We start from the raw sequence: 13,341 nt of genomic DNA, 5'->3' as shown, positions 1-13,341 counted from the left end.
ATGTTGCAGCTTTATAGGTCTTGGTGATGTTGCATTTGGAGTATTGTATACAGTTCTAGTTTCCCCATTACAGGAACATTACAGGGGGGGCAGCGTTAGCGGAGAGGAGGATGCTCGGAGGCTGCAAGGTGACTTGGATAGGTTGGGTGAGTGGGCAAATGCATGGCAGATGCAGTATAATGTGGATAAATGTGAGGTTATCCACTTTGGTGGCAAAAACAGGAAAGTAGACTATTATCTGAATGGTGGCCGATTAGGAAAAGGGGAGATGCAACGAGACCTGGGTGTCATGGTACACCAGTCATTAAAAGTAGGCATGCAGGTGCAGCAGGCAGTGAAGAAAGTGAATGGTATGTTAGCATTCATAGCAAAAGGATTTGACTATAGGAGCAGGGAGGTTCTACTGCAGTTGTACAGGGTATTGGTGAGACCACACCTGGAGTATTGCGTACAGTTTTGGTCTCCTAATCTGAGGAAAGACATTCTTGCCATAGAGGGAGTACAGAGAAGGTTCACCAGACTAATTCCTGGGATGTCAGGACTTTCATATGAAGAAAGACTGGATAGACTCGGCTTATACTCGCTAGAATTTAGAAGATTGAGGGGGGATCTTATAGAAACTTACAAAATTCTTAAGGGGTTGGACAGACTAGATGCAGGAAGATTGTTCCCGATTTTGGGGAAGTCCAGAACAAGGGGTCACAGTTTAAGGATAAGGGGGAAATCTTTTAGGACCGAGATGAGGAAAACATTTTTCACACAGAGAGTGGTGAATCTCTGGAATTCTCTGCCACAGAAGGTAGTTGAGGCCAGTTCATTGGCTATATTTAAGAGGGAGTTAGATGTGGCCCTTGTGGCTAAAGGGATCAGGGGGTATGGAGAGAAGGCAGGTACAGGATACTGAGTTGGATGATCAGCCATGATCATATTGAATGGCGGTGCAGGCTCGAAGGGCCGAATGGCCTACTCCTGCACCTATTTTCTATGTTTCTATGTTTCTAACAATGTGGATGGGTGCAGAAGAGGTTTACCAGAATGCTGCCTGGATTAGAGGGAATTAGCTATAAGGTGAGGTTGGACAAACTTGAATTGTTTTGAAGAGTTGAAGGCTGTGGGGGAGACCTGATAGATGTATCTAATATTATGAGAGACATAGATAGAGCAGACAGTCAGAACCTTTTTCCCAGGGTGGAAATGTCATAGACTCCATGACATAGCTTTAATGAGAGAGGGACAAAGTTTAAAGGAGATGTGTGAAACAAATATTCTTGCTACTGAAAGTGGTGGGGACGGGTACACAATGCTATGGTTGATGGTGGAGGCAGATAGGATGGTGGCATTTCACGTGCAGGCAGAGGAGCTTAGTTTAGCTTGGCATCATGATCGCCACTGACATTGTGGGCCTAATGACCTATTCCTATGTTGTACTGTTCTACGTTCGATGTTAGATAGCAGAAATGTAATTTATGTGAATGACATGGCCACAAGTAAAACACTGCGAGGTCAGGGGCTATAGATTAAACTCCCGGGGTACAACAAAAAAAGGCATGATTCTGTTACCGATTGCTTTGATAAGATGAGTATCACTTTCTATATACAGCTTGCATAAAACATTTGGATATAACACACTCAGAGATATTTGACAAAGTGCTCAGGAAGAGTAGGAGCAACACATTGAAGGGAAATCAAATGAATGAGAAAATACAAGTGTGTGTGTGTGTAACAAATGCTTGTGAAAATTTTGACCAAAGATAAATGCAATAATTGCAAATTGTGAAGGTCACAATAGTTAACAAATCCATTTGTGGTGAGAACTGGGATAATAAGAATTTAAGGAAATAGGATCAGGAGTAGGCCATTCGGCCCCTTGCATCCAATATGATCATGGCCGATCTGCCCCAATCCTTATCTCCTGTTCTCATTAGCCCTCAGTTCCCTGGTCTTTCAAAACTGTATCTACTTCCTCTTTAGATGTCCCCAATACTCTAGCCTTCAATTCCAGAAATTCACCACCAATCTACAAGTAGAAGATTCCGACTCATCTTACTTTTAAATGACTGCCATCTAATCTTGAAATTGTGTCCTTTGTGCCTGGTATGGCAACTGTTCTCTTCTTGACAGCCTGAACCAGAAAATAGTGGTGAACACAGCCCAGTCAATCACAAGCCCAAATATATACAGAAAACGAACCCATATCACCACACAGAGAGTGGCGAATCTGTGGAATTCTCTGCCACAGAAGGTAGTTGAGGCCAGTTCATTGGCTATATTTAAGAGGGAGTTAGATGTGGCTCTTGTGGCTAAAGGGAACAGGGGGTATGGAGAGAAGGCAGGTACAGGATACTGAGTTGGATGATCAGCCATGATCATATTGAATGGCGGTGCAGGCTCGAAGGGCCGAATGGCCTACTCCTGCACCTATTGTCTATGTGATGGAAAAGATACAAATAATGAACAAACAGTTGTACAAATAATATAATAACACAGCTTGCAAAGTGTTTCAAAATTAGTGTTAGTTCATTTTAGTTTAGAGATATAGTGCGGAAACAGGCCCTCCGTCCCAGCGAACCTACCAGCGACCCCCGCACATGAACACTACCCTACACACACTAGGGACAATTTACAATTTATACCAAGCCTGTGATGTCTTGGTACGTTATGTAATAAATGTAATATGTATATAGTGTAAATACCAGTACCTGTAATGTCTTTAAAGTAAAGAGGGAGATGTGATGTCTTTGTAATGTAATATATGTAACAGAAACTCGTGCCTGAGGTCAAGTGACATTCAAGATAAAAGGCAGTGATTGCAGAATAAATAAGCTTTTTAACTCTAACACGGTGGTGGACGTGTCTTCTTGTGCTGGTCACAACAGACCCTTGCCTCAAACAGAAACCTTTACAAAGCCAATTAACCTACAAACCTGTACGTCTTTGGAGTGTGGGAGGAAACTGAAGATCTCGGAGTAAAACCCACGCAGTCACGGGGAGAACGTATAAACTCCGTACAGACGGCACTCGTGGTCGGGATCACTGGCCACTTTAATAACTGGCACTGGCCACTCAAATCAGCTGCCCCGGACATTTTATGATTGGTTTATTGTATTTTAACGTTGTGTTTTACCTGCTTTTAACTATTTATACTGTTCCATCAGGGACTGGATTGTTTTTAGTATTATGTGTGAAATGTTTTAAATTTCATGTGCGATGCTCCGCTATTCCCTGGGAAATATCCTTTCATTTTGCACTGTACAACTGCTGCTTGCAAGATGACAATAAAGGTTTGATTGATTGATTGATTGATCGAACCCAGGTCTCTGGCGCTGTATGCGGCAGTATGTAAGGCAGCAACTCTACCGCTGTGCCACAGTGCCGCCCATCATTAAAATCATAATTTTAAAAAATCATGATTATATCTGGAAAAAGGAGATCAGAAGCAGGTGGGTTGCTTAACAAGTGATAAGGTAGATGATATGAGGAAGTACCAGACATATTATCTTGTTCAAAAGGGAACTGCAGATGCTGGAATATCGAAGGTACACAAAATTGCTGGGGAAACTCAGCGGGTGCAGCAGCATCTATGGAGCGAAGGAAATAGGCGACGTTTCGGGCCGAAACCCTTCTTCAGACTGATGGGGGGTGGGGAAAGAAAGAAGGAAAAGGGGAGGAGGAGGAGGAGCCCGAGGGCGGGCGGATGGGAGGGTGGGAGGAGACAGCTAGAGGGTTAAGGAAGGGGAGGAGACAGCACGGGCTAGCCAAATTGGGAGAATTCAATGTTAATGCCATAAGGACGCAAGGACCCCAGACGGAATATGAGGTGCTGTTCCTCCAATTTCCGCTGTTGCTCACTCTGGCAATGGAGGAGACCCAGGACAGAGAGGTCGGATTGGGAATGGGAGGGGGAGTTGAAGTGCTGAGCCACCGGGAGGTCAGGTAGGTTATTGCGGACTGAGCAGAGGTGTTCGGCGAAACGATCGCCCAACCTACGCTTGGTCTCACCGATGTAAATCAGCTGACATCTAGAGCAGCGGATGCAGTAGATGAGGTTGGAGGAGATACAGGTGAACCTTTGTCGCACCTGGAACGACTGCTTGGGACCTTGAATGGAGTCGAGGGGGGAGGTGAAGGGACAGGTGTTGCATTTCTTGCGGTTGCAACGGAAAGTGCCCGGGGAGGGGGTGGTGCGGGAGGGAAGGGAAGAATTGACGAGGGAGTTGCGGAGGGAGCGGTCTTTGCGGAAGGCAGACATGGGGGGAGATGGGAAGATGTGGCGAGTCGTGGGGTCACGTTGGAGGTGGCGGAAATGGCGGAGGATTATGTGTTGTATTTGCCGGCTGGTGGGGTGAAAGGTGAGGACCAGAGGGACTCTGCCCTTGTTGCGTGTGCGGGGATGGGGAGAGAGAGCAGTGTTACGGGGTATGGATGAGACCCTGGTGTGAGCCTCATCTATGGTGGCGGAGGGGAATCCCCGTTCCCTGAAGAACGAGGACATTTCCGATGCCCTGGTATGAAATGTCTCATCCTGGGAACAGATGCGGCGTAGGCGGAGGAATTGGGAGTAGGGGATGGAGTCTTTACAGGGGGCAGGGTGGGAAGACGTGTCCAGATAGCCATGTGAGTCAGTGGGTTTGTAATGTATGTCGGTCAGGAGTCTGTCCCCTGCGATGGAGATGGTGAGGTCAAGGAATGGTGGGGAAGTGTCGGAAATCGTCCAGGTGTATTGGAGTGCCGGATGGAAGTTGGTGGTGAAGTGGATGAAGTCAGTCAGTTGTGTGTGGGTGCAGGAGGTGGCACCAAAGCAGTCGTCAATGTAACGGAGGTAGAGGTCGGGGATGGGGCCCTGGTACGTCTCGAACAAGGATTGTTCAACGTGCCCGACAAAGAGGCAGGCGTAGCTGGGGCCCATGCGTGTGCCCATAGCTACGCCTTGTGTTTGGAGGAAATGGGAGGAGTCAAATGTAAAGTTATTGAGGGTGAGGACCAACTCCGCTAAGCGGAGGAGAGTGTCAGTGGCTGGGTATAGGTTGCTCCTCTGGTCGAGGAAGAACCGGAGGGCTCTGAGGCCATCCTGGTGGGGGATGGAGGTGTAGAGTGACCGGACATCCATGGTGAAGATGAGGGGGTGAGGGCCCAGAGAGTGGAATGCGTGGAGGCGGCGGAGAGTGTCTGAGGTGTCTAGAACATAGGTGGGGAGGGATTTGACCAAGGGGGATAGGATGGAGTCAAGGTATGTGGAGATGAGTTCGGTGGGGCACGAACACGCAGAGACAATGGGTCTGCCGGGAGAGCCGGGTTTGTGGATTTTGGGGAGAAGGTAAAAACGGGCCGTGCGGGGCTGGGGAACGATGAGTTTGGAGGCTTGGTCAGGTAGGGCGTGGGAATTGATGAAGTCGGTGATGGTGCTAGAAATGGTGGCCTGGTGCTCGTCAGTGGGGTCATGGTCCAAGGGTAAGTAGGAGGAGGTGTCCGAAGAGTTGGCGCGTGGCCTCAGCTTTGTAGAGATCGGCGCGCCAGACTACCACGGCACCTAAGACATATTATCTTAGTTCTTTCAGTCAAGGACGAAGAAGGAATGACAAACATCCCAAGGAAATTAACATTGAAACTCTCTCCAACAAGAATCAAATGTAAAAAAAAACCTGTAGGTAATGGAAATTAGATAAAGCAGAAAATACTATCATTGATATACCCTTTGTCCTATCCACCCCCTCTGACTTTTTCTGTAACTTATAACTTGTTTTTGTCGAAGAAGGAACTGCAGATGCTGGAAAATCGAAGGTAGACAAAAATGTTGGAGAAACTCAGCGGGTGCAGCAGCATCTATGCAGCGAAGGAAATAGGCAACGTTTTGGGTCGCGACCCTTTGGTTTTTCCTACTTTACTTTTTGAATCTTTAAAATTCAATCCATTTTCCAATCACAATGCATTTTTCCTGATTTTTGGAAATCTTAGACAATTAACATCAACTTCTCTCTAAAATTTCTGGAGATCCATCAATTTGATGGATTGGTTGAATTAATTGAAAGATACAGAATGGAAACAGGCCCGTTGGGTCACCGAGTTCACGCCAACCATCGATTAACCATTGACACTTGTTCAATGGGGTGGGAGCTTGCAATCTTCACGTGGTCCACCCTGTTTTGACTAATGCTGGGGACTTCAGAGAAACTCAGCGGGTGCAGCAGCATCTATGGAGCGAAGGAAATGGGCAACGTTTCGACCCGAAACCCTTCTTCAAACTTGTTTTTGTCCTTTTTTTGTTCACTTTCTCAGTCCTAAGAGCTGAGGCATTAACTCTGTTTTCTTTCCGCAGATGCAGACACGACCTGCTGATCATTTTGTGCTTTTATTTCAGAAATAAACGTTTTCAAAAAATGAAGCCAACTTTGGTTTTCGCGCCAATTCAACTTCTTAGCCAATGGGCCGCCGCGTTTTTTTTTTTCCCGCCTTGCAGCGTCGCGAGTCGCGAGGACCGTTGGACGGCGGCGCGCTCCCGCCAACTGTCTCTGGGGCCGCCATCTTTGTGCGGGGCGCGCCCAGTGTCCGAGTGCAGGTGCCCCTCTTCGCCGCCGCCATCTTTGTGCGGGGCGTCCCCAGTGGCTGAATGCAGGTGCCCCTCTTCGGTGCCGCCATCTTTGTGCGGGGCGCGCACAGTGTCCGAGTGCAGGTGTCCCTTTTCGCCGCCGCCATCTTTGTGCGGGGCGGCCCCAGTGGCTGAGTGCAGGTGTCCCTCTTCGCCGCCGCCATCTTTGTGCGGGGCGGCCCCCAGTGGCTGAGTGCAGGTGCCCCTCTTCGCCTCCGCCATCTTTGTGCGGGGCGCGCCCAGTGTCCCAGTGCGGGTGCCCCTCTTCGCCGCCGCCGCCGCCATCTTTGTGCGGGGCGCGCCCAGTGGCCGAGTGCAGGTGCCCCTCTTCGCCGCCGCCGCCGCCGCCGCCGCCATCTTCATGCGGGGCACTCGGTGGAAAGTGCTTTCTTCTCCCCCTCGCAGGTAAGAAGTAAATAAACAGGTTGGATTTCGGGGGCTGGGTGCAAAGTTCTCGAAGGAATTATTAGAGAAAGAAATTGCTAATATTTGAAGACTTATGTAAAGTAGTGGAAGTCCGTTTGCGAAGTTTGTCCCTGGAAGGACTGTGTGGGTGTGTGGGCAATAATGTTTGTAAACACCAGCCAGGACGTAATGTTTACATTCAATTAGTAATTAGCTTTGATTTTTATCAAGCTCTTAAAAAATGTAATTACGATTTAACATAAAACTGCTATGCAATTCTAATTTATTTAAAATATTTAGATATGCCTATAGAATCTGAATCGCATTATTTAGATATGGACCACTGGAAAGTAGAAAGCCTGCCCTGGTTTATGGTTATTTGAAAATAATTGGGAGGAAAGGATTTTTGGGATTACTCTGCGAGCTGGTATAGATTCGGTGGGCTGAATGTACTGGGATGTATGTGAAAAATGCTTCTGTTTCGATTGTATTGTGTATTACTGTCACCTGTACCAATTTACAGTGGAAAGCTTTGCTTTTGTGTTATCCAGTCAAATTATGTTCTACTTGTGTACAGTCATGCCATACACAAGTGCAACAGGTAGTGTGAAGCGAAAAATGTCAGAGTGCATAAGATAGTTTTACAGCATTGCAGTTATAGCTACCGGCCCAGATGGAGTACCTGGTAGGGTGCTCAAAGCGTGTGCCCTCCAGCTCACTGTCATCTTCACCAGAATTTTCAACCTCTCCCTGGACCAGGCAGTTATTCCGTCCTACCTAAAATCAGCCACAATCGTCCCAGTGCCGAAGAAGTCTCCCATCACCAGCCTAAATGATTACCGTCCCGTGGCCCTCACGGAGTGCTTCGAGAGATTGGTCCTCCAGCACATCAAGGACTATCTACCACCAGACTTCGACCCCCACCAATTCGCTTAACGCCAAAATAGATCCACGGAAGACGCCATCACCGTAGCTCTCCACTCTGTGCTGAGCCATCTGGAGCAGAGGCAGAGCTACGTCCGGATGCTCTTTGTGGATTATAGCTCAGCTTTCAACACAATCATTCCGGACATTCTCATTGATAAATTGGCCACTCTCGGCCTCCCCACTCTCACATGTGCCTGGATAAAAGATTTCCTCACCAACCGGCCCCAGACTGTGAGACTCGGCCCCCACCTCTCCTCCACTCGCAGGTTGAGTACTGGCTCCCCACAGGGCTGTGTGCTGAGCCCCCTCCTATACTGTCTCTACACCCACGACTGTAGTCCGGCCCACAACAACAACCGCATCGTCAAATTTGCTGACGACACTACTGTAGTCGGACTTATTTCAAAGGGAGACGAGGCAGCCTACAGAGAGGAAGTCCTGAAGTTGACAACCTGGTGCTCAGAAAACAATCTGGCTCTGAACACCAGGAAAACAAAAGAGCTCATTGTCGACTTCAGGAGGCACAGCACCGACTTAGTCCCCCTACATATCAACGGCGAGTGTGTGGAGAGGGTCAACACCTTCCGGTTTCTCGGCGTCCTTATCTCTGCTGACATCTCCTGGACAGACAACACGACAGCGGTCATCAAGAAGGCTCAGCAGCGGCTGCACTTCCTGAGGGTTCTCAGGAAGCACAACCTGGACTCTAACCTGCTGCTGACCTTCTACCGCTCGTCCATCGAGAGCCTGCTGACATACTGCATTACAGCATGGTACGGCAGCTGCACCATGGCAGACAGGGAGAGGCTTCAGAGGGTAACTAGGACAGCACAGAAGATCATTGGTTGCCCTCTCCCCTCCCTGATGGATATTTATACATCCCGTTGCCTTAACAGGGCAAAGAATATCATCAAGGACAGCTCCCATCCTGCGTTTGGACTGTTCGACCTGCTGCCCTCTGGAAGGCGCTATAGGTGCATCAAAACTAGGACAAATAGACTCAGGAATAGTTGTTTTCCGAAAGTCATAACTACTCTTAACTCACACATGCACTGACTTCACAGCCCAACACCCGGACTTCCATCTACTCCATCCACGTACTGAAATTTGGAACTGTAATATGTATTGTAATTGTAATTTTAAATATTTTTAAAATAATTTTTAAATATTTTAATATAACTTTAAAAATCTGCCTAAGAATACTACCTATTCATCCTTCACCATTTTGCCTTTATAGATATGTATATAGCGCCGCAGAATTGTGCACCTATCCCCCCCCTTGTTTTGTTTTCTGTTTCTTGTTTTTTGTACTAAATTATATGTATGCACTGAGTACGAGCTGCTTTTAATCTCATTGTACATGTATAGTGACAATAAATGGCATATCTATATCTATCTATCTATAGAGAAAGTGTAGATTTAAAAAAAAGTGCGAGGCTGTCAATAAGGTTGGTTGGTTGGTTGGTTGATAAAATAAAATGAGCAGAAAGGAGGAGTAGATTGAGCATAACCAAATGGATCTTGAGGAAGTTCTTAGATGGAAAGGGAAAAAGATGTATAGGATGTTTCCACAAGTAAAACCAAATGATTTGAATGTTTTGCCACTAAAAAGTGGTTTGGACAGAGTGTTAGGATAGGAGATATCGGGTGAGAGAAAGTTGAAGTGCTATTGTGAAACAATATTTGAATCACAAGGGGTGGTGGGTGTATGGAACAAGCTGCTAGAGGAGGTAGTTGAGGCTGGGACTATCCCAACATTTAAGACACAAACAAGTACATGGATAGGACAGTTTGGAGGGATATGGACCAAACGCGGGCAGATGGGAATGGTGTAGCTGGGATATGTCTCTACTATTTATTTCATTCCCCTTACATGTTTTTCCTCTACATGCTCAATTTTTGTAAGGTGTCCTTGAGACTCTTGAAAGGCGCCCATAAATAAAATGTATTATTATTATTATTATATGTTGGCCGGTGTGGGCAAGTTGGGCCGACGGGCCTGTTTCCACGCTGTATCACTCTATGACTCTATGACAAGGATTTTGCCAAAACTGGTGTGCATGAGTTAGAATAAACTGAATAGGCTGAGATTGCTTTTGCTGGAGCGCAAGTAGATATAGAGGTTTGTAAAGTAATTAAGGGCATAGATAAGATTAATTATCACAGTTTTTCCCCCAGGATAGAAGATAAAGGTTTATGATGAGAGGTAAAAGTTACAAGCCATGTATTATCCTGTTGTGTAGTAACATGAGTTACCTGCAGGATTGACACAAAATGATGGAGTAACTCAGCAGGACAGGCAGCATCTCTGGATAGAAGGAATGGGTGACGTTTCGGGTCGGGACTCTTCTTCAGACTGAGCTGCTTCACCCATTCCTTCTATCCAATGATGCTGACTGTCCCACCGAGTTACTCCAGCATTTTGTGTCCATCTCAGGTGTAAACCAGTATCTGCAATTCCTTCCTACACATTATTGTGTTGTGCTGCAGCAAGTAATAATTTCATTGTTCTATCTGCGACATATGACAATAAAACACTCTAGACCAGTGGTTCCCAACGTGGGGCGTACGCCCCACAGGGGGGCAATTTGATTTTTAAGGGGGGCATCAGGTAAACATATGTAGTTTATGTTTCAGATGTTATTTTGAGTAAATTCCATTTTCTGAGAATTATTTCTTTGTCTGCTCGTGCTAAAATATGGGGGGGGGGGGCATCAGGATTTTAGAGGTGATTAGGTGGGGCATGGCCAAAAAAAGGTTGGGAACCACTGCTCTAGACTCTTGACCAGCATTGCTTCATTCGTGGATAATTTCCAAAATACAGCACCAAAATCTATCAAAATGAACATGGTTTGATTGTAACTCTGAGTCCAGGCATTCTTTTTACATATGTAGCATAAAAGACAAAATGCTTAAATACTTTAATGTGCTTAAGGACATTGAAGACAAGAACCTTAAGCACATTGAAGACAAGTATTTAAGCATTTTGTTGTGCTTTGCTTCCTGTTCTGCCATTTAGTAACCAGAGGTGAAGTTGATTTTGATGTGTAATTATAGAGCATTTGGCAGTATTATGTCCACTAACATATTGAAAAGTTCACATTTTCTTTTGTTTCAGTGAACACTTGAATCCTCAAGATAAGATGCATCGGGCCAAAAAAGCCTGGTTCTCCCAAAGTGTGAGCAGACACATTTGTGATATTTGGGGTATGCATGTATTGCAACTCTTATTCAAGATTGTAATCTTACTTTATTATTTTTTGATAAATGTAGATTTATCATTAGATTTTAATCAATGACCTATTCACTTTGATTTCCTGGCTCAAGCCAAAGTTGACAATTTTAGATAAAGTAATGGGAAATATTAAAATTGAGTTGATATAGTCCATAGAGTGATATAGTGTGGAAATAGGTACTTCGGCCCAACTTGTCCACAGCAGCCAACATGTCCCAGCCACACTAGTCCCATCTGCCTGCGTTTGGTCCATTTCCCTCCAAACCTGTCTTTTTTCCTCTTCTATTGCCTTTGCCCCTGACAGTAACAATGGCTCAATCTTGATCCTCATCTTGATCCTTCACCATCTATTCTGGAAGTACAGATCGTGGCCTACTGACATTATACTACATTTTCAGATGTATGGTCCTTAAAATGAAACTACAAACCAAGCCCCAGTCTTCTGTCTCAGGTGGTTGTAAAATATACCATGACATTATATTTAAGACGAGAAGGCATTAACTACATTTGTGCCATATTGATGCAGCTAGTAGAGCTGATGCCTCACAGCCCCAGAGACCCGGGTTCGATCCTGACCTCAGGTGCAGTCCGTGCGGAGTATTCACGTTCTCCGGGTGCTCCGGTTTCCTCCCACATCCTAAAGACGTACGTTTTTGTAGGCTGATTGCCCTCTGTAAATTGTTCCGTGTGTGTACGGACTGTGTTGAACCAGTATGTGAACCAGTGATCGATGGTCAGCGTGAGATAGTTTTAGTTCGTCTTTTGGGATGCAAATAATCGGTTAGGATTCAGGAGTTGGATCAGAATTCAAGTCCCACCCTTCTATTCAGATGTAAATGAGTAAAGTTCAACACGAATCTTAATAAAATACAAATGAGGATTAATTTGCAAATTGACTCTGACAATGTTGGCCTGTGCCTTGAAATAGAGGAGGAGAGGTGGTGGTAGGGAGAATAATTTTTTTCATACAACATTAATATGAAACAGGGAAGGGGACGGAGAAGGAGCAAAGACTGAAGAAAGCCCAAGAAAAATTGAAAGGGCACTTTGATCGGTCACTTGAATGAATATAACTGTAGATAGAACTTGGAATGACTGCAGTTTACTTTCCCCTTTGTTAAATAAAGTACAATAGCAATGTGCCAGATGCAATGAAATATTTTTCATGTATGTTCATACAAATAATGATGAGTAATAAGCTCAATGATAAAAGTTTTGTCACCTTGAAATTGATTTTCAGTTCAAGTTGAATCTCCAATAAAGATGCTTACTCCAGTCTTTATGGCTTCTTGTAGCATAGTTCTGTCACATAATTGAATTGGAATTTGCTATTTTTAGACACAAGTACACAATTCATGGATACCTCCACTGCAGAAAGAGGCCTCTCAGCCCATCGTACACTTGCTACCTCTTTGAAACCTACTTACTTTATGCTAAAACAATGAGAATTTGTTCCACTAGATACAAAATGCTGGAGTAACTCAGCAGATTGGCAGCATCCCTGGAGAGAAGGAATGAGTGAGATTTTGGGTCAAGACCCTTCTTCAGACTTGGTCACGACCCGAAACGTCACCCATTCCTTCCCTCCAGAGATGCTGCCTGCCCTGCAGAGTTACTCCAGCATTTTGTATCTACCTTCGATTTAAACCGGCATCTGCAGTTCTTTCCTACAGAATTTGTTGCAGTTTTGGTTGAGAAGGTGACTTTGATAAATGTGTGTTGTACTAATAAGGTTTGAACACCTTTTAAATCCTATTTAAAACTTTTAATAATTGCCCTTATTGGAATGATTCGAATAAAAATATTCTTATTTGTTGATTTCAATACCTGGATTTTGTATTTCTTCCTGCAGTCAATGAAGGTGGGATTATTACAAATTGGTGTGCGGCTGATTTCTTATTTAGTAACGATGCTTCTCATCCTGACACACAGAGGTATAATACATTGAATATTATTATTGTATTATAATATGAAATATTATCAATTATTAATTGATCTTAACATTGTGGTTCATCACTAGTTCTTCAGTTAAGACTATAACATGTAGTTTGTAGTGTTGTGCCGAACAGGTCTACTAAGTAGACCAGTCACCCTCACGCCTTGTGTGTCTTTTTTCTTAACATTTTGATGCCATTGCTTAGATTGTGTTGACGATAGATGGCATTGTCTATGGTTAGGTCATGCACAGTCT

At 45.0% G+C, this 13,341-nt stretch overlaps 1 protein-coding gene across 1 annotated transcript in view; it reads left to right on the top strand.

Annotated features, from left to right (window-relative positions):
- Window positions 1-11,038: 11,038 nt before the first annotated feature.
- The window catches only part of terb2 (telomere repeat binding bouquet formation protein 2), a 16,548-nt gene continuing 14,245 nt past the window's right edge, over window positions 11,039-13,341 (top strand). Inside the window, 2 exon segments of the mRNA XM_033014882.1 lie at window positions 11,039-11,122; window positions 13,003-13,084. Coding sequence (XP_032870773.1) covers window positions 11,059-11,122; window positions 13,003-13,084 — 146 coding nt within the window. The 5' untranslated portion in view covers window positions 11,039-11,058.

Source organism: Amblyraja radiata, chromosome X (genome assembly GCF_010909765.2).
Source record: "Amblyraja radiata isolate CabotCenter1 chromosome X, sAmbRad1.1.pri, whole genome shotgun sequence".
Classification (NCBI taxonomy): domain Eukaryota; kingdom Metazoa; phylum Chordata; class Chondrichthyes; order Rajiformes; family Rajidae; genus Amblyraja; species Amblyraja radiata.
This window is presented reverse-complemented; position numbering and strand designations above follow the sequence as displayed.